Below are 25,857 nucleotides of genomic sequence, written 5' to 3'. Positions count from 1 at the left end.
TCCAGAGGAAAGGGAACTGGAACTATCAGGTGATTATAAGCCCACAGTAGTTTTCAATCTTGGCTGACATCAGAATCATCCAAAGAGTTCTTGAAAATCCCAGTGCACTTAACTGCACCTCAGGCCAATTATATCACAGCCCCTTTGGGGGTGAGACTCGGCCCCAGGTAACTCCACTGTGGGCCCCTGGTATAAGGCACTGTCTCCTTTAATGTAGGCAATGGAAATCATGGCTACTGCACTTCTCAGATTCTGGTCCCAAACGCTGGCTGGGTGATAAGGCTGTAAGATGAAGGTACTGGTGGTCTTAGGCTGATACTATTGGATATTTCCAATATCCAGTATCGTATCTTATAGAAATGATGCCATGTGTATCAATTCACCTTCGGATTATTAAGCAGCTTGACCATGGGGAACGAACTGATCATGAAGACTTGAGTATCTAAGGTCTCCATGAGAGTTATGTTTCTAATTATAAATGTGATAGAGATAAGATTAATTCATAAATGAGGATTTCCATTTTTCTCCTCATCCTCACATTATCAAGGAGATCTTTGCTTTCAGCAGTCTTATTTCTAGGCTTTTTGTGTTATAAAATCTAAAGAATTCACAGATAAAAATGGTCTTGCAGTGTGGTAAGAGGAAAAGGAATAACTTTACAGTAGACGAATCTGGCAAACATTACCTCATCCATGTGATCAAGATCACCATCAGTATAATAAGACATATTGATTGCATGTGTTCTTAATTTGATGTGATACGGATGCTACTTTACCTCTTTGGTCTTTCCCACAAAAACCCATAACTCCATATTTTGATCACAAAAACATGAGGCAAAATCCAACTGAGGGACACCCCACAAATTATATGTACTTGTCAAAACTATCAAAATCATCAAAAACAAGGAAAGTCTAAATCTCAGTGTATAGTCTAAGAAGACATGACTAAATGTAATGCAGTATCTTGGATGGGATTCTGGAATAATATAAAGACATTAAGTGAAAACTGAAGAAATCTGAGTAAAGTACAGTTTTTGGTTAATAATAATGGCTCAATACTAGTTCATTAGTTGTGATAGACATACCATATGAAGAAAGTAACAGTAGGGGAAACCAGGTATGGGTCCTGGAGGAAATCTCTGTCTTATCTTTGTAACTTTTCTATAAATCTAAAGCTATTCTAAAATAACAAGTTTATTTAAGAATGGTATTGGAAGTAACTGAAGTTGGATCATAGACCTAATTGTAAAATACAAAACTATAAAGCACCTAGACAATACCACAGGAGAAAATACAGATGACCTTGAATATGGTGACAACATTTTAGATACAACACCAAAGCTTTAATCCATGAAAGAAATAATTGATAAGTTAGACTTCATTAAAATTAAAAAGTTCTGTACTGTGAAAGATGCTGTCAAGAGAATGAGAAAGCAAACCACAGACTGGGGGGGAAATATTTGCAAAAGACATATCTGAAAAAGGGCTATGATCCAGAATATACAAAGACCTCTTAAAGCTCAATAATAAGAAAACAACACAACTAAAAAAAAAAAATGAGAAAAGACTTAGTCCATCTGGGTTGTCATAACAAAATACGATGCACTAGGTGGCTTATAACCAACCAAAGTTTATTTCTCATTGTTCTAGAGATTGGGAAGTACAAGATCAAGTCCCCAGCAGATTCGGTGTCTGGTGAGGACTCACTTCCTCGTGTCATTTTTCACTGTGTCTTCATATGGCAAGGAGGGGGAAAAGGATCTCTCTTTTACAGGAGTTCCTTTAGTAACAGCACTGATTCCATTCATGAGGGCTCCACATTCATGAACTAATCACTTCTCAAAGGCTTCGCCTCCTATTATCATCCTGGCAGTTAGAATGTCAACATAGCAATTTTGGAAGTGACAAAACACTCAGACCATAGTGAAGATCTGAACAGACATCTCACCAAAGATGATGACCATACAGATAGCAAATAAACATATGAAAAAAATGCTTGGCATCATATATCATTAGGGAACTATAAATTAAAACAAGGAGATACAGCTCTATATCTATTAGAATGGCCAAAATTCAAAACACTGACACCACCAAATTCTGGGGAGGATGTGGAACAATTGGAAATCTTCTTCATTGCCGGTGAGATGCAAAATGGTGCTGCCAATTTGGAGGATAGTTTGGTGATTTCTTACAAAATGAAACACTCTTTACTATATGATCCACCAATTCAGCTCCTTGGTATTTACAAAAATGTATTGAAAACTTATGTATGCAAATGTATATAGTAGCTTTATTCGTATTGCCAAAACTTGGAAGCGACCCAGATGTCCTTTAGTAGTTGAATGGCTAAATAAACTGTGGTACAATCAGACAATAGAAAATATTATTCAGCACTAAAAAAGAAATGAGCAATCAAGCCATGAAAAGAGACGGAGGAAACTTAAATGGATCCTACTAAGTGCAAGAAGCCAGTGTGAAAAGGCTACATACTGTATGATTCCAACTATACGATACTCTGCAAAAGACGAAACTATAGAGACAGTAAAAAGATCAGTTTTGCAGTGGTTTGAGAGGAGGGGTCATGAGTAGTTGGAGCACAGAGTGTTTTTAGGGCAGTGAAACTATTCTGTATGATCCTATAATGGTGGAGACAGGTCATTAAACATTTGTCAAAACCCATAGAATGTACACCATGAGGGAACCCAAAAGTCAACTATGAACTTTTAGTGATAATGATGTGTCAGTGTAGCTTCATTTATTGTAACAAATGTACCCCTCTGGGAGTGGGGGGTGTTAATAATGGGGGAGGATATGTATGTGTAGGATTGGGGGTATATGGTAATACTCTGTACTTTCAATCAACTTTGATTTTATTTTACGTTTATTTATTTTGAGAGAGAGAGAAAAAGAGCATGATTAGGGGAGGGGCAGAGAGAGAGAAGAGGACACAGGATCTGGAACGGGCTCAGCAGAGAGCCTGATGTGGGGCTCGAACTCACAAATGGTAAGATCATGACCTGACTCGAAGTCAGAGGCTTAAGTGACTGAGCCACCCAGGTGCCCCTCAGCTTTGCTTTTAACCTTAAACTTTTCTAACATATAAAGTCTATTTTTAAAATTTTATTCACTATTGGAGAGTCTGCTGAAGAGATGAAATGATGTAGGCTAACACATAATAAAGGTATGACTTTCCTAGTAAAATATTTATGTTTCCAGGCTTAGATCATTAGGCTGTAATCAGATCATTGAGATAATAATTGTGTCAGGCTTGTTGATACCTCTATCCCCGGTGTCTGTCATTCTGACAGAGTACCTAGAACATGGTAGATGCCCAATAAGTATTGATAAAATGAATGAATAAATGAAGTGTCCCCTGTTCCATGGAATATTCCCTAATTAACATAACAAGATTAACTTATTTCATTTGCATGTGTTTCTCAGGTGCATTTCTTGTTCCTCTTTTTATTTAATGTTTTATTATATATTTGCATGCAGTTGTCCCATATTACTCTCCATACATTTAAATACATATGTATACACACACATATACACACATGCACACACACACAAACTAGATTCAAGTTCATTGAAGACAAAGACAGCTTCATTTGTGTCTTTCGTCTGTAAACACCCAGCTTGGGCGAACATTCAGAAGTGCTTGTTGAATTGAGTTTACTTTGCTGTGATTGGTTTAAAATTTCTTATTTATTTGTATTTACATAACAAATACAAAAGTATTAACTATTAAATTAATAGGAGATAAGTGTACATTAATCTAATTAATACTAACTACATCTGGCAAGAAACCCTATTCTGTATCTTGCTGGTACAAGATTCTGAAAAAGTGTTTAATATGCTATTTGTGATATCAAGGCCATTGATTAGCATTCTGTGCTCAGAAGCTGATTTGATTTCCCTACAGAAATTTTCCTAAACCCTGCAGCATGCTTGTGTGGTGGACACCATACTAGGCCCATGGGAATCTGGAGCCTGGGTTCCACTTAGGTTCCTGAGTCTAGTGAATTATGTAGCCATCAGTAATTCATTTCACTGTCACAATGTGAGGTATCTGTTCTTAAACAAATAAAGAAGAAATGAACTAGATAATATGTAAGAGCTTCTAGCTCCAATATTCTTTGCCATTTAAAGCTTAGATAATCTGACTGGATGCCTAAATTACAGGTCAGTTTTCTGTTCATGCAGTTTTCTGGCCACAAGATGGCGAAATTTTGTTGTTTTCTTTATTCTCTAACAGCAAAAAAGAAATTTTACCCTTTTGCTGTTTTGAAAGTTGAAAACACCCAATTCCTTAAAAAGTCTGATAAATGTAACACGGACTTTACATTCTAACTTTTAAAAGGGTCTTAAATGCTTTGGATTTTCACAATAAAGATTTCCTCTTTTGTGTAGGAATACTGATTTAGACTATTTCTATACAAATGCAAATATCCCGTGATGAGATCAAAGCGTCTGTAAGTATTTTCATTTGTTTTTCTTTTCCCTTACATAGTCAAAGACAGTGCTGTTAGAATTCAGAATTGATAAAGACTTTACATGCGACTGGGTTGAGTTTTCAAAATACGCTGTCACTCTGGTATTTTTAGCCTTTGTCCTTGACACTGTCCAAGTTTCACAAACTTCTTTGACGCTTTTTCTTTGAGGAAGCAGTGGCAGATCAAAATACATTTACTTCGTGCACCAAATTGGGAATTAGAGACAAGATTTGCATTTCAGAAATGTGATGTAATTTTCATTAACATATAGGGTCTATCTGCTTTAAGAAGATTCGTGGTCTTCCCAACTTACCCTGGTCAGAAGCTCATTCATTTCCATCACGAGTGTGTTCAGATTGCCCTCTGCCAATTGAATGAGCCTCTCTGGGGCTCGCTGAGGTGAGAGCAAATGCTGAAAAACATTTCCATAAACATTTTAGTAAATGGTTTTGCAGTGATCATGGGGTTGAACATTTAACAGAACAGTTTCCCTTTATATCCGAGGTATTTAGCCTTCTCACCTTCAAAGAAAAGATAAAGAAACCATTTCAATTGGGCACATATCTACAAAGTGCTACGCAGAAGAATATCCTGGCAAGTAATACAAATTGCAGTCATGTATTGAGATATTACTCTGTGCTAGGCTTTTTTGTTTTTTTGTTTTTTTTCACGTAATTCCTACAACAGTTGTATGAGGTAAATGTTATTTTGTCTTGTGTCTGAGCAAACCATGGCTCCAAGAAAGTTAAAACTTACACAAGACCACATGGCCAGTAAGGGGGACAGTCAAGATGAACCATGCATGATTGTTTCAGGCTCCCACTTCAACCAAACAGAGACACTGTTTACAAGAAAGAAAGAGAACGGGAGCCTTTGACAGAGGGACCTGGCCGGGCACTAACTAACTGGTCTGGCCTCAATGTTGGAAGACCTGGTCTGCCACTCATAGCAATGCTGTTTTCTTCTCCTGTTGAACATAATCAATCTCACAGAACACTAACGTTAGACAGGGTCACTCTCTGACAGTGATGAATGAAAGAAAACACGAGACCATTCCATAATCGTGTCTACACACAGACAAATCCATGGTCTTTGTGCAGACCACAAAAATACCAAAAATTCATTTGCTGTCAAATCTGAGTGACCACTGCCTCTTAAGAAAACATAGCATTAGCCTCCTTTGTTCTTCCCTCCTTCTAGATAAGATTCATTAGAAGAATCAATTACCCCCAATTCCTAACCCAGCCCAAATCCCTGCTTCCTGAAACCTGCCCCCGAACACCGAGCACAAACCCAAATACTCTGTCATTTCTACTACCCTCTTATTGAGACATGCCCCAATTCCCCAAGGTGTTCCGTGTCCCTAGTTGCAATGAGTCAATAAAGGCTCTGTTCTCTGTGGTCTCTGGCTGCAACCAGAGCAGTGACACAGGAAAGGGACTGAACAAAGAGGTAAAATATTACCGTCTAAAAACATCGAAATAGGATACCAAGCATCTGGGTATTAAATAAATTGTAGAAGAAGAACAAAAACACAGAATCAAGAAAGGCTGGGCTTTAAGGAAAATCAAGGTTGTGTTGACCAGCACTCAGTCAGCCCTCGGGAAGTACTGTGTCGCCTGGCTTAGGTGACAGCCACAGATTGGAACCTCTTCCCATAGGGCCTTTACTCCTTTATCTGGTGCTTATGTATTATTTTAAAAATTGCTTATGTCCTACTGAAGTATTGGCTTTCCTAGTTTAGTTTCCTTTCTTTGTATTCCTTCCGTGTACAGCAGGTCCCCCTCATCCACAGGGGACACATCCAAAGATTCTCAGTGGATGCCTGAAACTGCTGATAATAAGGAACTCTGTATATACCATTTTTTCCTTATGTCTATGTACCTACGATAAAGTTTAATTTATAAATTAGGCATAGTAAGAAATTTACAACAATAATAAAATAGAACAGTTATAAAGACATACTGTAATTAAAGATATGTGAATGTAGTCTCTCTCTCTCTCTTTCTCAAAATATCTTGCTGGACTGTACTCACCCTTCTTGTGATGATGTGAGATGATAAAATGCCTACATAATGAGATGAAGTGAGGTGAATGACACAGGCACTGTCATGGAGCATTAGGCTACTTACTGACCTGGTGAGAAGTCAGAAGGAGTCTCATCTGCTTGTGAACCATGGTTGACTGTGGGTAACTGAAACCATGGATAAGGGGGAATAAGGAAAATAAATGACCAGCATCTTCCTTATAAAACTCTTTACATTCCTGAATGCCAGGCCTACAAGGTAAACTCAGATTCCGCTGACTAGCTTTCAAGGTTGTCCTTCATATCACCCTGCTCCACTCCAGTTTCTAGCTTTATGTTTTACTAGCATGCTGCCTTCTGATATCGAACAGACAGGCCTTGTGAATTCCCAGCTCCGCCTCTGCTCACCTGCTCTCTTAGCCTCCATGACAAGAGCATGTATGAGCTCAGGGCCAGGAGGGCCACATCACTGGCAGGCTGGGCCCTTCCAGCCAAGTCGTTTTCTCTCTCTGAGCTTTACAAAGGTGGTTTCATCCTCATCAGCCCTAAAATTACAGTGGCCTCTATTCAAATCCTGGCTCTGCATTTAGTAGCTATGTGATCTTGTGTCTCTAACTTTTCTGTGCTTTAGTTTCCCTACGTGAAAACAAACAAACAAACAAACCAAAACCAAAACAAAAACCTAAAAGATACAGTATTTCTTTCCTACTTCTTGGAGTTTCTGTAAGATTTATGTGTGATAATTCATGTAAGACTTTAGTCACTTAATTGCTTAGCACAGAGATAATCATCAGTACGTGTTAGTTAGTCTCACTGTCATCACTATTGGTTTCTTCTTCTGGAAAAGAGGAATAATAATGCTTACCTTAAAGGCCATGATCCAGATTACAGAATATATTCCCCTAGAAGAATATCTGCCAGTGCCTAGTGAATAAATCTTAGGTTTTTCCTCTAGTCCTTGCCAATATTTCTCTGCCTATTAAAACTGTGTCTATCCTTCAAGTTCCAACACAAATGATGGTCTCATTAATAATGCATTCCCTGGTTATTCTGAATATTACCCATTTCTCCAATCTTTGTAATCTATTGTAAATCAAATTTTTATAAAGCACATGGTGATTGTGCTGATTGTTTAATTATTGTTTTAAGTACATAGACTGTAAGCTTCCTGAGGGTAGTGACCACAGGATAGGAGTCATGAAACCCCCAGGGGACCAAGAACAATACTGAAATCATCCAGAATTTCTCAAAAACAAAACAAAACAAAACAAAACAAAACAAAACAAAAAACACCTGACCATTGACTAATAGTATATAAAGTAGTTACTTTTCATTTTGTCATTAGATGAAACCCTAATTTCCTTAACGTTTCCTCCTATCCCACCAACTACCACAAGGTTCCACAAGGTTTTAGCTTAGTGTTACTCAAATTAGTTCTTGTTGAAGTATTTTCAAAGGTCTGCTAGCTCTCCAGTTCCAAATTTTAATCTTGTGCTTTCACTTTGACAGGAAACTTAAATGTTAATGTAAGCATTTCTGGAACTCAGGCTGGGCACCTGAGAGACGGATAGGACCACATGAACTCAAAACCTATCTTTGCATGCATGTTTGATCATATGGCAGATCGAGCGCATAAATCATTGAACTTGTCAAGTGATGCCAAATGTCATTTTAGGGCCCCTTGCAAGGGGCTCTGTAGTTCATATTGTGGAATAGTACAAGTTACATGCAACATACTGATCAAAGAACCCGTGTGGAAGTAGTCAGGATTCTTGTTGCAATTTGCTTTCAGCAAAAATCATCTGTTATTTTATGTTAATGTTTTTAATTTTAATTTTACTGTTTTTTTAGGCATTTGTAAGGATTAATGTGTTTTGATTTTATAGAGCTCTGAGTATAGGGAATTCATACCTGATTTTATGTTTGTACATATTTAAATAACATAATAAAGCTGATTTAGGCCAAGCACTGGGGGTACGTAAGCCTCTTTCCCTTTATAGCAATCTGTATATTATAGTGCTCAAATTTGAAAAGTACTGCTTTAGAAAGTCTCTGAATTTCCTCACTGGCTGCTTTCCTTGATTTGTGGCGATGGGAAGAAAAATTTCTCAATGATGGCCCCTTGGGAAGCTTCTGTCATATTTTGCCTGGCTCTTGCTGTCACTGCTCCAACCTACCTTTAGTTCTTGAGTCCTATTTTCAAGGCCATACAGCATCGTATATGGGGCAGGCAGCGGGCCAGTGAGGTTGACGCTCATGGCCATCTGCTCCAGGCGAGCCAAGTCACCGAGAAGAAGGCCCGTGCATTCATCTCCACAAACTGTGAGAGGGAAACAACACAGAATATTTACTTCTGTTAAGTATCCCAGGCAGATGTTCAGAGATTTCAGCTATGAAATATTTTATGGCCCAAGTATAATTCTGCTAGAGATGCTGCTGCTCATCTTAGATAATTAACGCTTTCAGATGGATGACAGTTGAAAAAAAAAAAAAAAAAACGAAAAGAACAACAGAAGAGCAGACATGCCTGTTGCCCAGAAAGCTGAAATATGGACAGCGACATAAGCTGAGGAACCAAAGAGGAGGAGCAAACGGATTTTGAGGGAAACAAGCATATTGGAGAAGTACGAGAGGTAAGGCGTGCAACACAACATTATAAATGTTCCAGAATTTCCGCATAAGCAATCTAGAGGACATCTGGAACTAGGGAATAAAACATGCTCCAGTGTCTAAAAATGCATGTGGAGTATCTGTAGCAACTGGGTCTCTACACACTTTGAGTACCGGGTACACCGCATATCCCCAAACTGTACAACGTTTCAGCTTGACAGCTACTGAAAAGAATTATTTCAAAGAAAAAAGAAAAGGGAAAGAACTTTGCTTTTTATAATTTGTGGTCTTTTGCTCGTGATAATGTATTGATTTATTTACTTACCTACGTACTTGCCAACTTCTCCTCTCTAGGCTTTCAGCCCATGAGCACCCGTCATTCCACGCGCTCTCACAAATTCCTGCTTTGCTAATTAACCCCATCCAGTCTTGTGGCTAAATTATTGAGAAGGGCCAGGAAAATGTTATTCCTTAAGCAGCCCAAAGTGTTAATGTTCTATGTATAATATTTCCAACAGTTAGAAAGAGGACTATTCAAATTTGGTGTAGTAGATGGGGGGCTGGTGGTAGAGTCATTAGAGAGAAAAAAAAAAGGATTGCCTTTTCATTATTAGATTTGTTTCATAAGCAGTAGGATTTCTACAATGAAAAGACATGAATTCTTTTGTAGGATTTTAAATATATCTGTAGTCAGTTCAAACTTCTCAGTTCAATTTTTTTTCTCTACCCTTTGCATCAGAGCAGTGAGATGCAGCTTCTCCATGCCAAGGAGCATGTCCTACCGTGTTGATGATATGCATTTATGGATATGGTTATAATATCCAGCATATATAAAACAGAAGGAGGTATCAAAACTATGCATATTAGAAGAGAGGTAAATACATAACATGGAAGATACCAAGCCTGGAGCAGGTTTGGATCATGCCCCAAATTGGCAAGAATTCAATTAGGTCTCTTCACAGCACTCCCCTGAGCTGCCTAATGGAGAGAAAACTATTAACTGAAGCTTGTAACTAAAGAGAAGTAGTACAGAGGGTGATTTTTTGATAGGACAGCAGTTAGAGGTGAGTTACAATATCCCCTCACAGGGATTAAACTGCCCCAGCAGGGCTTTTAATAAATCAGCTCCTTACAGGTGATACCTGCAACTGTACAGCTGCACCTGCAGGAGCTTCTCCAGCGGAGTGAACAAAGAGGCTTTGGACGCAGGAGCCGAAGTGTGGGACTAGAGCTGTGTTCTCTTCCTCTTCTGCTAACCAGAATGAAAGGGAACTTGCTCTGCATGGAAACTCAGTGTAAAGAACACAGCATCGCACCTTCCCGCTCCCAGTTCAATGCAAGTCCTGGAGAAGCTTTAACACGCTTGTCTACATGAAACACTCACAGAAAACACAACCTGCCACATAATTAGGTGCCGAACTGGCTATGCCTAAACATCAAGACACAGTCTGGTTCTCAAATGTTAGTGGGTCTCAAAATCATCTGAAGAATGTTCTGGCTTCTGATTCTCTGACCGAGAATGTGCTTTCCTAACAAGCTCTCAGGTAAATACTGATACTTCTGGTCTAGTGGTAACCAGACTGGCATCAGTGACGTCACCTGGGAGTTTATTGGACATGCACAATCTTGGGCCACTCTAGATCCAGTGGATCAGAATCTGCATTTTAGAAAGGATTCCCATGTGATCTATACATGTTAGTGTTTGAAAAACAGTGCTGCTGGCTGGTTGGTCTCCATTTTGGCTGCACATTAGAGCCATGTGGGGATTTATAAAATGCAGATATCCACGTTCTTCCCACCTCCAACGTCAGAGCATCTGATTTCTTAGGTCTGGGGTAAGGCCTAGGAATCAGGATTTTTAAGAGATTACAGATGATCCTATCATGCAGCCAGGGTTAGAACCACTGTTTGAGATGATAAGCTTCAGGGATGCTTGGTCTAAAGAAGCAAGATATCATTTTGCGTGTTGTCTCCTCTGCCTAGGACACTTCTGCCTCCATCTTCCCCTATGTGGCTCCTGGATGTTCAGGTCAAGTGCTCAAGGGTTACTTCCTCAGACGGGAAGGCCATGATGACTCTGAAATTACTGTCTCCCCCAATCACCCTGGCATTCCCTTTGTCTTGGTATCTTACTAATTTCATGTATGACTATCTTATTACTTTATGGCTTCTTCCACACCAGAGAAGGGACCTCAATCACCTTTGGTCACAGTGTTTAGGAATGGTGCCTTGCACATAGCAGACATAGTGAAATATATTTGCTTACTACTATCTTTGTAAAGAAGAGCAAAAAGTATTTTGGAGAAGATCAAAGTGTTAGAAGAAGAGAGGGAAATGGAGGGAAGGAGGGAGAGAGGAAGAAACAGAGTGGTCAAACAGGAATTGTCTAAATGGAAGAAAATGATAATGAGATGGGAATGAGAGAGCCACACAGATAGGTGAGGAACAGGAGAACACAATAAAAACAATGGTAAAAGAAAACTGTCTTGTGATTAGAGAGGCAGAGACCACGAATGTCGGGAGATGGTTGTTACTATGCCCGCATAAAATAATTCAGGTTCTTTTTCTTTTGAGGTAATTCAATTTTGACCCAGGAAAGAGTTATTCGGCTGGGGGAAGGGCAAGAAAAAAAGATACAAAATCTTATCAAGAAAGGAACAACACAGATGGGTTACAGACCAGATAAAGGCAATGCTCGATTCTGGAGTGAATTAAAAATGGTCACCACTTCTTTCCTGTTCTCCCAGTATGAGGTAGGGTCTATTTCTCTCCCCTTGAATCTGGGTTGAATTTATGACACACTCTGACCCACAGAGGGTGTCAGAGGAATACCGTGGGACTCTTGAGCCACAGCTTCAAGGGGTTCAGCATTTTCTGCTTTCACATTCTTGGAACCCCGCAGCCTTATGAATAATCCCAGATGAGCCTTCTTGAGGAAGAGAGGCAGCTGTGAGCAAGAGAAAGGCAGGCCCCACCATTCCAGCTGTGGCCCCATTGTGTGAATAAGGCCCCCCTGGCATGACAACAAAAGAACTGTCCACTGGAGCTCAGCCCAAATTGCCAATCTACAGAAACCCGAGGATATATACAGTTGTTGTTTTAAGCTATTGGATTTTGGAGTGGCGGCGATACACAACTGGCACTCTGCCCCAAGTTTTGTCAAGTGTGATTTAGAGTTCAAATTCAGATCAGGGACTTACGAGTTGAAATTCACAGGCTAAAAACAAATACTAGTAAAGATGATTAATTTCATTAAAAGTTAGGAAGGTAACAGAGGTTCCTTTCCCATTGAGGCCAAGTTCTTCATTGTAAGAAAGTTCCATGCAACTTCTAGTGAAGATGGATTTTGGGCAGATGTTCCCAGGATGTAAGCAAGCAATATGCTCTTTTTCACTTTCACGATCTTGAAAGATACTTCACAATAGGATGTCTCGCCATGCTTTTTAGGGTAGTGTGTTCTTCAGGAATCCTTTGCTAACCCTTTCTCTAATGTATTTATAATTGATAGCCTACCTATTTCCAGGAAGAAATTGAGTCAATTCACTGATAATAGTGTGGCTAGAGGCTCCTCACTGATGGCTCCAGAAATTTCCAGGGAAGAGTTTTCTCAGTGTTTACTTCATACAAGAATAAATCAAGCACTGGAATGCAGAACTAGATCTGATTTACTGTAATACACTATGGAGTAAATTGGTGAGCTAGAATGCCAAGAGGCATGATAAATACTGATTTTTCTCTCATTTATTCTACCCCCTGCCCATCTGTTTTGGTTCCTCATCTTCAGTTGTTGAAATGAAAATGTATTTAATTGCTCTTCCAAGGATTCATACATTCCATTTTATGTCTCTGTGTCCAAAGGTCTATTATTATCTCATGTATTATGGTCTCTGCATTTGCTTTTTGGGGAACAAAGTATGAGCACATTTCCATAAGTGAGAGGGAAGTTTTATAGTATGCTCCAAGTAATATAGTAACATCTGTCCAAATGGGTCAGAAAGACTTATGGATATGACAGCCATGGGGATTTTTTCAAAGCTTCTATATATGTCTAGTTCATGCAGTTATAAGATAAACACATACGGAAATGTGCCTTTTACATAATGGTTGGCTATTTTATTTTGACACAAAATATTTTACTTATACCACAAGTTACTTTTATTTGCCCTCAAAAAGTCTGAAATGTCTGGCAACAAACACTAAAAGTGGGATGCAAATTAAAACCACATTTAATTCACTATGAGAGCGAAGCTTTGAAGAGTGTATAGAGACATGGAATACTCACGTTATGTAAACAATTGTTCTTTGATAAGGGTGCAGTAACAACTCAGTGTAAATTAAACACCTATCTTATAATCAGGACCCCAAAAGAACCTCTTCAAACCATTCTATTCAGTAAGAGATAAGGTTGTAATGTGAGATCCTGCCTAAACTGCATGGAAGCAAAAGCAAATATTTCAAGACTATGATTATATTTTGCATGACTAAATGTTTCTGAGGCTTTGCCTATAAAAGTGTCAGGATAAATTTGTGTCTAATATTAACAAATGCGGTACTAAATTCAGATCGTTATAGCTGGGCACATGTAAGGGACAAATCATACAGCTGATATTACAGATCGTTCTGCTAGCAATTAGTACAAAATACTGCATTTCTACCAGAGTCCCCCATGCATAATAACTACTGGCTTACTGTCACAAAAAATTCACACACTACATCCACACCAAAGAAGCTAAAGCTGAAATGAGTGCATGGAGTATTTTTGAAAAGGCCAAACCCATTAACCAATTTTAGGTAAAGAGACATAAATTGCCTGCTCTGATAAAATAGGGATAAATGCATAAATAAATATACATTGCTAACAAAAGATACAATTTGAGTACTCATACTCATGGTTTAATTTAACTCTTTTACATCAAGGCCCTTGATAGTTCCTAGGATATGGGTTTTATATTTCTCTCTTTTCCCTTTCCCCTTCAAGAGGAAACTTTTAGAATGGCATATACCTAGAACTTATTATTATGTGGAAATAATATCTTCTAAAATTTGGTTTTAAACTGATTGAGAAGGGGTTGTTTTGCCTGTTATTTCTTTGAATAAAGGAAAAGGTTCTGTAGGCTTTAGATGAGGCTGATGAATTTGATCATGTACCAAGTTATTTTATATATTGTATATAATTTATATATTTGATATATAAATTTTTACATATTAATTTTAACTTAATTTTTAATACTTATATATATGTTCAAAAAAGTCTATACAGAAGTGCATATATATGTGTGTACATATGTAAATGTGTGTATATGTATTTATATATATTTATATGTATATGTATGTGTATGTGTATGTATATATATACACACATGTATATGTGTGTATATATATACATATATGTGTGTGTGTATATATATACATGTATATATATGTATATGTATATATATATATATATATATATATATATATATATATATAACACAAGTTCAAAATGGCTCAAGAATGGCGTATATTTTCCAAAAAAAGAGGAAACTTTTTGCAAGCTCTATAATAATATGGGATAGTAACTTTTATTTATATAATATTCACTACATAGCAGGCAATATGTTCTTTCTTGCCACCGTTATTTAATGTTCACAGCAATTCTGTGAAATAAATACTATTAATATTCTCATTTAAAAGATGAGAAAAGTAGTCATAATCATCACATATATGAGTCTATAAATATTGCCATTTGAAAACTTAAAGGAGAAAATATAAGGTGGTCATAAAGGGCATTTTCAGTGACTTGAGAGTCTAGAATTAGAGATAATTATAGACAACCAGAAATCAGCCAACCTAAATATTTCATCAGAAACTGATAAACTGCACAAAACATCATGTTTTTGAAAAAAAATGGTCAAATAATAACCAGGATGACAATATGCTTAGAATTTATTGAGCACCTCTTGTGAGTAGGTTCTTCACATATATGCATGTAGTATTTTGTTTCCATTGTACAGATGATGAAATGAGGTTTAGAAAAGATCTAGAAATGATGTCACACAACTTGTACGTGGCCAGCCAGGATTCAAACGTTCTAGAGCCATACCATGACAGCATATACTTCCTGGCATCAGGAGATGGTCTGTTACAGGGACACCACAGAAAAGACAATCTGACTATCTTACTTATAAGACTTCCTCTAACTTGAAGATCATATGATTCTATTGTTCTTCGAGGTCATTGAACTGCTTGGATCTAGAACAGTGAAAACTGTAACCAAATGGAGTTTATTCTTAAAATAAAGCCTGACAGAAAATTAAGACTGATCCTGGATATGAAAGTTCAACAGCAAAACTCCTCCCATTAATAGCACAGCTTTCTCAATGTGATCTGCAAACCACTGAGACTGAGCACCAGTAACTGGGAAAACTACCTAGAATCAGAGTGATAGTTGCTGTTCTACAATCTCATAATCCCAGACCTATGCTAAGAAGGTTGACAAAAGTCTCAAAGCATCTTTTACTAACAAAACAGGTGCTGATAAAGTACAAACAGGATGAACAGAAGTTGCTTTTATAGATTCCATGATTTCTTGATTTGAACAACCTACGACAGCTTAGAGATGTAGAAAACTACAGTATACATACTGGCTTTTGAGTCCCACTAGGGATTAAGTGGGAGCAGAAAGAGGATGGCATTTAAAGGGCTAGGATGGAGGGTGATCACATGTCCCACAAGCAAAGCCATAACTCATTAAACAGCACCAGGAGGTCAACGGATGTTTTCTCAACATCTTTTATTAGGGAATGTCTCATTTTCTTTACAGTGATCCACCCCATTTCACTATCTTCTTCCTACTCTCATTTACAGGGAGCAATAATTGCCATTAGCAATCATCTCTGATTACAGGAGTGCAGCCGTGTTGTAGTGACAATATACGGGCCTCTGCATTATTGTGATAAGATCCTTACTGACAACTGGATATTAAAAAAAAATAATCTTGATCATCTCTGCAGATCAGTGTCAATGTAGGATGAAAACTCAGACCTCAGCTTTCACCAAGTGGCTGAAAGATGTATATTTTACAGAATTAAGGTGTGCTTATCACATTTAGCTAGGTTTTCACCTTAGGTTGCGGATAAAAAACACACTTTATGATTGCTTTTGCAAAACCGGCAAGCATAACCTCATCTTAAATGTTATAGTTTAAATACATTTTAATTTATTTCAAATAATAAAGGTATTATATTCCTAATATCTCATATGTAATGAATAAACATAGGAAGCATCAATTTCATATTTGTAAAATCCTATTTCAGGCATTTTTGGTGGAATAACATCTTGCCAACAGCTCCTAATTTTAATTTCTGTTCTCTATAAGAGTAATATATTTTACTATGCGACTCATAATCTATTTTAAACATCACATGAGTTGTTCTGTGTTAACTACAACTAGAACTAACAACTATTTTCTGTAGAAAATAGGACGTGAACAAATCCAAGTCTTGTGATTCACAGTACAAAACTTTACTATTAAATCTTTCTTGCTCATTCTCAAATTTCAGAAAGGCAGGCAGTTGTTCTCATTTTATAAAATGATATGTAAATTGTAAATGAGGGATGGAAGAGGAGGTTGGATTTGTAGTAACCCAACGTACTAAGAAGTCCATCCTGATTTGGAAAGTCCAACAAAATGTGTGTTCAGAACTCACCTACATGGGTAAGGGAAGAACATACTATAGTGTCATCCCATATTATTCCTATTAGAAAAAAATAAAAAGGTTCTGAAAGTTATCTGAGCATGCAGCTAGTGTGTTTTTCACTTGCATAGACGGTAGGACTCCACATGACAATCTCTAATAAATAAAAATCCATTATAACTGCCACATAACTATCATAATGTTTTAAATCTTAGAGAAGAGGGTCTCAACAGTTAGCAGGAAAAAAAATCTATGTACACATTGACATATATGTATATTTATATATGTACCTATATATTTAAAATTTTTCATTGTTAGCACATTTTATCTTTATTCTTTGTTGCAGTAACACCGGCTCTAGGCTCAAGAAGTAAATGAATAAAGAACTGAGTTAATTAATGTTGAATATACTGGGAAACCCATGTTTGCTTTCAGTGTTTTGCATTGGTAGTCAGCATAGAGGAAAGTAAGATTTCCAAGACAGACCTAGTTTCAAATCATTGCTCTGTTGAAAAGTCACTGTGAAACTTGGAAAAATCACTTAAATCACCTAAATTCAGTTTTGTTATCATAATACAGGGATGCTGCAATAATTAAAAGAAAAGCAAATAGTGCTTAATATAGCGTCTGGCAGATGGTAAACTCCCAATACAGGTGAACCTTTAAGGAATTACTATTATGATGAACCATGTGTGGTGAAGGGGGCTTTGGAGGACACCTAGAATCCGAAGGCATATATATTGGTTAACTATGACCAGGCACTGACTCTGATTGGTGAGGTTGACTACGTTGGTGGGTTGAATTTGGCTCACAATGAGAGACTCTGCTGTCTAAATATTTACTATTAAGGACATGGATTACTTGTTTAAATTCCTCGTGACAGTAATGGAAATTCCATGTATAAAAGGCTTACGTCCTACAAGAAATTCACCATTTGGATCCCATAAGATTCTAGCTTGCTCACTGGCAATTGTCTGTGGCAGCTACAAGTCTATTTTAGGGATTTAGGTGCTCCAGAGAAGCTCGTCCATGATTTCTGAATGTTCTGTGTTACACAATCTCTACAGCACAATTTTATATCCTTTGTTAAATAAATTAATTGTGTAACTAACCTTAGAGTGAGTATATAGACTCTTTCCACCAATATGCAGCTCTCTTGAGATAATGCAATAATCATGCCCAGGTCATTTATTGTGCTTTTGTCTATTTTTTTTTTAAATATACAAGTCCACAATAGGGCCAAATTAAATTATGTTTTCTAGAAAATTAACCAAAGAGAGAAAAATTAACTATCTAATGCACACGACTCACCTGAGTGCGTATTATCTAATAGGAAAAACAAGTTATTTTTTATAATCAGTACCATCTTAACAACAAGCACCACTTTATCTCCTTTCTTAATCAAGACAGGATGGGCTCTAAGCTCAGAAGAGGTTTTTCTCAGAAGACATTTCTCTTACTACATCCATATTCTCTTATCCAAACCAGGCTACCTTCATCCACTCCCACTCACAGGCCTTATAAAATTCCACTGTAATCACATGTGATAAACAGCTCTGCAGATCAAACATGCCAGGTGAATCATTCTTTGGTTTCTTGTTCTGATTTAGCTTAAGGATATAGAAAGATATTAAAAAGAGATTTGAAGGTAAGTCAGTTATGTCCTTATTTGTGTCTTGATTAATTATCTCATTTCAAAACTAGTAGTAGAAACTGAGTCCTGGAAAAGGCCAACATAATAGAAGCATGATATATTTTTTCACAACAGGAAAAAAATTTTTAAATATGAGAAAAGAAGAAAAGTCTAAATATATTCTATGCAACAATTCTTACAGTTAACCTAATAAAGGGTAAGGAATAACATTTCTAGAAATCAAAATCACTAATATTTAACAGCAACATAAGGAAAATCTACACAGCATTTATAAAATAAGAATATGTCTTATAAATATCTTAAAATGTAAAAGAAATATTTATTTATAAAATAATTATAAACACATAAGAAAAGGTGTCTACCCATAAAAAAAACCTCCATAACTTAACACTTCTTTGGTACAAGAAAAACATCACTATTAATTAATCCTCCAGAAAAATATTAAAATTCCCTGGACATAGCAATTGAACTGAATACCATGTAGAGCAATGCGAAATACATTTCTCTGGGGGACAAGAATAATGCAAATGAACATTATAAGGCTAATGTAACTCTAACTGACGTATTGGCACTTTTGTTACCACATGGGACCCTGGGAGATTTAAAATGTACCAATGTGAAAGACAAAAAAAATGAGTTGAATTTTCTTATAAATTTATGTAAATGCATATAAAGTATTAATCACCAACAGAATAAGAACATAGAGCCACTGTTGTTGATGGGCAGAATGACAAATGTTCAGAAAATAATCCCATTACTTTATCTCTTACAGACTTTAATGTATTATTGCAATTTTTGTGCTTAACATCAAATGTGATCTTTATACTTCAAGTTTACTTCTGGATAATTAAGAAAATAGACGATTTAGGGATAAGTGGGTGACTTAGTCAGTTAAGTGTCTGACTCTTGATTTCAGCTCAGGTCATGATCTCACGGCTTGTGGGTTGGAGCCTCATGTTGGGTTCCACACTGACAGCACAGAGACCGCTTGGGATTCTTTCTTTCTCTTTGCCCCTCCCCCACTTGCTTGTGTGTGCATGCACACTTTCCCTCTCTCTCAACATAAATAAGTTAAAAATTTTTCTGAAATAAAAGAAAATTGATAATTTAAAATTCAAGGACTGTTTACATTAGAGTTTATATTTGGAGCATCTATATAGTATCTAGTTAAATATATCAATGTTAATAATCTAATTTGAAAACAATATTGAAAGTAATGCAATTACATTAGAGGTCCACTCCAATTATCATTAAAATATGTTATTATACTTGAAAAGAGTATATACATATATGATCAATAACTGAATATGATAATGTGTATGTATATTATATGTTACACTTTATCTTTCCCTCCCTTCAACCTTGAAATTTATTTTTATTTTAAATTTAATACAATTTCATGATTGAAATGCATTGAAGAAACAATTTAAGAACCTATGTCCCCAAACATACCCAGTCTTTACCTTTTTTTGGCATATTTTAAAAGCCAGCATTAATACATGGAGACTAAACGATGAATTGGTTAACCAGGAAATCAAAGAAGAAATAAAAAAATAGATGAAAACACATAAAAACAAAACACATGGTAAAAAATCCTTGGAATGCAGCAAAAAAAGTTCTAAGAAGGAAGTTTATAGCAATACAGGCCTACCTCAGGAAACAAGAAAAATCTTAAATTAACAACATAACCTTATACTGAAAAGAGCTAGAAAAAGAAGAAAAAAACAAAACCCAGAGCTAGTAGAAGAAAGGAAATAATAAAGATTAAAACAGAAATAAATGAAGTAGAGACTAAAAACAACAATAGAAATGACCAAACCAATTAGGAGCTTGTTCTTTGAAAAGATAAACAAAACTGATAAATCTTTAGCCAGATTCATCAAGAAAAGAAAAAGGATTCAAATAAATAAAATCAGAAATGAAGGAGGATAAATAACAACTGATTCCAGAGAAATTATAGGAGAATACTATGAAAAAGTATATGTCAACAAATTGAGACAATGTAGAAGAAATGGATACATTCCTAGGAACCTATAATCTTCCAAAACTAAATCAGGAAGATATAGGAAATTTGAACAGACCAATTCCAAGTAATGAAATTGAATCGGTAATAAAAAACTCCCCCCAAAACAAAAATCCAAGACCAGATGGCTTCACAGATGAATTCTACCAAACATTTAGAGAAGAATTAATACCTATTCTCCTCACACTATTCCAAAAAATAGAAGAGAAAGAAAAACTTCCATATTTATTCTATGAGGTCAGTTTTAAATTAACTTGATATCAAAACCAGACAAAGGTACTACAAGGAAAAGAGAAAAACAGGTCAATATCTCTGATGATAACAGATGCAAAAATTCTCAACAAAATATTAGCAAACTGAAATCAACAACACATTAAAAAATAATTCACCAGATGGGGCGCCTGGGTGGCTCAGTAGGTTGAGCATCTGACTAAGGCTCAGGTCATGATCTCACAGTTTGTGGGTTCCAGTCCCATGTCGGGCTCTGTGCTGACAGCTCGGAGCCTGGAGCCTGTTCTGGATTCTGTCTCCCTTTCTCTCTGCCCCTCCCCTGCTCACATTGTCTCTGTCTCTCTCAAAAATAAATAAACATTAAAAAAAATTTTTAATAAAAAAAGTAATTCACCAGAATCAAGTGGGATTTATTCCAGGGATGCAATATTCAAAAATCAATCAGTATAGGGGCACCTGGGTGGCTCAGTTGGTTAAGCATTTAACTCTTGATTTTGGCTCAGGTCCTGATATCATGGTTTGTGAGATCAAGCCCCATGTTGGGCTGGGTGCTGACATCAGGGAGCCTGCTTGGGATACTCTCCCTCTCCCTCTGTCCCTCCTCCCCCACAAATAAATAAATAAACAAACATTAAAAATTATTTAAAAATCAGTATAATACATCACACTACAAAATAAAGGGAAAAAACATGATCATTCCAATATATGCAGAAAAACCATTTGACAAAATACAATATCCATTCATAATGAAAACTCTCAACAAAGTACATTTAGTGAGAATATTCCTCAACATAATAAAAGCTATATATGAAAAACCAACAGTTATTCATACTCAGTGGTGAAAACTGAGAGCTTTCCCTTAATATCAGGAATAAACAAGGATGTCCACACACACCACTTTCATTCAACATAGTGTTGGAAGTCCTAGCTATAGCAATCAGACAAGAAAAAGACAAAAGGCAGCCATTGGTAAGAAGGAAGTAAAAATGTCACTATTTGCAGATGACATGATACTATGCATAGAAAACTCTAAAGGCTCCACCAAAAAACTGTTAGTACTGACAAATGAACTCAGTACAGTTGCAGGGTACAAAATTAACATATAGAAATCTGTTAGGTTTCTATGCACTAATAATGAAGTAATACAAAGAGAAAGTAAGAAAGAAACCAATCTCATTTACAATTTCAGCAAAAATAATAAAATATATGGGAATAAACTTGAGGAGGTGAAAGACCTGTACTCTAAAAACTGTAAAACATTGATGAAAGAAATTTAAGAGGACACAAACAAATTGAAAGACACCGCATGCTCATGGATTGGAAAAATTAATATTGTTAAAATGTCTGTACTACCCAAAACAATCAGATTTGATAAAATCCATATCAAAATACCAATAGCATTTTTCATAGAAATAGAACAAATTATACTAAAATCTTCATGAAACCATAAAAGACTTCAAATATACCAAGCAATCTTTAGAAGGAAGAACAAAACTAGAAGAATCACAATTTTAGATTTCAGTATATACCACAAAGCTGTAGTAATCAAAACACTATTGTCTGATACAACAGACACATAGATCAATGGAACAGAATAAAGTATCCAAAGAAAATGCCAGGCTTATATAGTGAATTAATCAACAACAAAGGAGGCAAAGCTACACGATGGGGAGAAGATAGTATATTCAACAAATGGTGTTGGTAAAACTGGACAGCTGCAAGCAAAATAATAAAACTGAAACACTTTCTTGTATCGTACAGAAAAATGAACTCAAAATGGATTAAAGACCTATATGTGAGATCTGAAACCGTAAAAATTCTTGGGGAAGACATAGGCATTACTTCTTTGACATTGGCCTTAGCAACATTTTTCTAGATATGTTTTTTTCAGGCAAGGGAAACAAAAGCAAAAATAAACTATTGGGATTACACCAAAATAAAAGCTTTTGCACATCAAAGGAAACAACTAACTAAACTAAAAGACAACCTGCTGAATAGAAGAATATATTTGCAATTGATATATCTGGTAAGGATCTAATATCCAAAATATACAAAAAACTTCTACAACTCAACAGTAAAAAACCAAATAATCCAATTAAAAATCGACAGAGGACCTGAGCAGACATTTTCCCAAAGAAAACCTACAGATGGCGAACAGACACATGAAAGGATGCTCAACATACTAATCACCAGGGAAATTCAAATCAAAACCATGATGAGATATCTATCACCTTACACCTGTCAGAATGGCTAGAATCAAAAAGACAAAAATAACAAGTGTTGGGGAGGATGCAGAGGAATCATTGTTCACTGTTGGTGGGAATGTAAATCGTAGTCACTGTGGAAAACAGTATGGAGGTTCCTCAAAAAGTTAAAAATAGAGATACCATATGATCTAGTAATTCTACTACTGGGTTTTGGCCAAAGAAAATGATTCAAAAAGATATACGCACCTCCGTATCCATCGATAGATAAATGTGTAAAGAAGGTGTGGTATATATACACAGAGGAACACTACTCAGCCATAAAGAAGAATGAAATCTTGCCATTTGTGACATTATGCATGGAACTAGAGGGTACTGGACTAAATGAAATATGTCAGATAGAGAAAGACAAATATCGTAAGATTTCACTTATAAGTGTAATCTAAAAAATGTAGCAAAAAACCAGACTCTTAAATACAGAGAATAAACTGATAATTGGCAGAAAGGTCATAGGAGGATGTATGAAATAGATTAAGGGGATTAAGAGGTACACATTTCTAGTTATAAAATAAATAAGTCATGGGGATGAAAAGTATAGCATAGGGAATATAGTTAATAATATTGTAACAATGTCATTTGGTGACAGATGGTGACTACACTTATGGTGACCATTGAGAAATGTACAGAATTGTTGAATCAATATGTTGTTCACTTGAAACCAATATAACATTGTATGTTAATTATACTTCAAAAACATACATTCATACATACATGCTAGCCAGCCTTAGCTTTTAAGATAACTCTCATAAAACTGGAGCATGAACAAAAATTCTAATTAAAACGCTATTAAGATTTAGACACACATAAGATGTTAAAACCAGAAATACTGGCATGCATAAATACACTAAAATAGGTAAGTATTGAAACAAAAGCTACTCCAAAATTTTACATTTCTATTTTTTTTTAATTTTTTTAAATCTTTATTTTTGAGAGAGAGAGACAGCATGTGAGCAGGGGAGGAGCAGAGAGAGAGAGGGAGACACAGAATCTGAAGCAGGCTCCATGCTCTGAGCTGGCAGCACAGAGCCTGACGCGGGGCTTGAACTCATGAATCATGACCTGAGCCGAAGTCGGACACCCAACCGACTGAGCCACCCAGGCGCCCCACACATTTCTATTTTTTAAAAAATAATTGAGACCACTAATGTAAATGCCCTCAAGGCAAAGAATTGCATAATAGCCCCTCCCTAAATTTATAAATAACCTAATTTTAGATTATAACTTGTATCACCTATTATATTTAACACTGATATTCAGTGTACTTTCTGTATGGCATTGCTGAATCCAGTAGCAGTTATAAAAAAAAAAAAAGAGCAAACTGCTCTCCATTTATTATACCTATGAGTGAAAATACTCATTCACTGTCATTGCTTCCAGGATCTGCAGTTCAAGAGAAAGTTTTGAAGCAGTATGCCCCTGGATTTCTCTGCAAGCTAGGAAAGAAAAGTCAGTAGTAATTCAAGGCCTAATGTGTCTGTCCAGCCTATTACAAATCCAGGAGGATTCTGAAAAATGGAATGAACCCATATCTTTAATCTGTCACAAAGGCTAAGCCAACCCTATGTAAAACTGCAAACTCTGGGGTGGACACAATAAAATAAATTACGCCTCCAACAGCTTTGTTGTACGTCTTCCGGTAACTGACTAGAGCCTGCTGAGGATTTTCTCACCTCTCTTGGCTCAGTGGGATACAGACAAAAACAGCAGGCAAACAGCATAAGGCAGATAGCGTCAGAAAGAATGAAGAATAGCATTAGGTACTGCAGAGAAAGAAAGAAAAAAGGGTCAGTTTTTCTCATTGGAAAGGAGACAGAAATGGAACCAAGGCCCCCAGAACTAACGGCGGAGTTAGTATACGTACACACGCACTCCGTGCTCTCGCGTGCATGCCAGTGCTTGCAGCCGTCACACTTCTGCCCTGTGGCTCCAGGTCGGCACGTGCAGAGCCCCGTGATAGGGTCACAGGGGACAGGCAGCGAGCCATAGGGGTCACACTCACATTCTTGGCAGGAACCTCCAGGGCTGCTGGGGCTTCCAGTATAGCCAGGGGCACACCTGGATTTAAATAGTGAGAAAGCAGAAGAGATTAATAGTAAGTCCTGTCTCTGGTTGAACAAAACTGATACCACAAGTCAATAGATGAGGAGCCAGCAAACTTTTCCTGTAAAGAACCAGATAGTACATAGTTTAGGCTTTTACAGATCAAAATAGAAAATCAAAATCATTCAGTGAGAGAAATACATTTGCAAACTTTTTTTTTGGGGGGGGTTGATGGAATTCAAAACAAAATCATCATAATAATAGAGTATAAATTATTTTGTAATAATAATATATTAATGTAAAATCAATCTACCAATGAGAAAAAGGAAGCTCTTGTTAAGGTATCAAATTTACCTAACTAGGGCTCAAATTTAGTACTTCCTATCTTCATATTAATTGTAAATGTTTGCCTGTAACAACATTCTTAGCTTATAGTGCCAAACAGAATTAGACAATGGGCCAAATTTTGTGGGTGAGTTTGCCAACCATTAATGTAGATTATAAATATTGTTTTGAAGTCTTTTTTTTAAATTAGAAATATTGACACCTGAACTTTCCTAGACTCATGTATTTAAAATCAAAATGACCAAATAATTCAACTCATTTTATTTATGAGCAAAAAGAAGTAAGTTAAGTGACAATAAACTGGATTTTATATTTAATTTTACTGATCTTTCTATCACATCTTCCTCAAGATGGAATTTTCATTACATACCCAAGGAAGCAGGTTAATGCTATGCAGACAAAATATATAACATTAATTTCAGAAATTAGAAAGAAAATCCAACTGGATGAACCCAAATGAAATCACTTCATTGACTATTCCACCCATTCATACATC

The 25,857-nt window shown here is 36.4% G+C and overlaps 1 protein-coding gene across 8 annotated transcripts in view; it reads right to left on the bottom strand.

The window, feature by feature from the left end:
- The window catches only part of LAMA2 (laminin subunit alpha 2), a 634,006-nt gene that overhangs the window by 147,942 nt on the left and 460,207 nt on the right, over window positions 1-25,857 (bottom strand). For 7 of the 8 annotated variants that reach the window (XM_043592301.1, XM_043592303.1, XM_043592302.1 and 4 more), the window contains 3 exons: window positions 24,838-25,031; window positions 8,696-8,838; window positions 4,806-4,904 (listed from right to left, as the gene is read on the bottom strand). In XM_043592301.1, the coding sequence (XP_043448236.1) occupies window positions 4,806-4,904; window positions 8,696-8,838; window positions 24,838-25,031 (436 nt within the window). The remainder of the gene's footprint in view (window positions 1-4,805; window positions 4,905-8,695; window positions 8,839-24,837; window positions 25,032-25,857) is intronic. The other variant, XM_043592305.1, reaches the window with a different exon arrangement.

This window comes from Prionailurus bengalensis, chromosome B2, assembly GCF_016509475.1.
Source record: "Prionailurus bengalensis isolate Pbe53 chromosome B2, Fcat_Pben_1.1_paternal_pri, whole genome shotgun sequence".
Classification (NCBI taxonomy): Eukaryota; Metazoa; Chordata; class Mammalia; order Carnivora; family Felidae; genus Prionailurus; species Prionailurus bengalensis.
The sequence above is the reverse complement of the archived record's forward strand: the minus strand, read 5'-3'. Positions and strand labels throughout refer to the sequence as shown.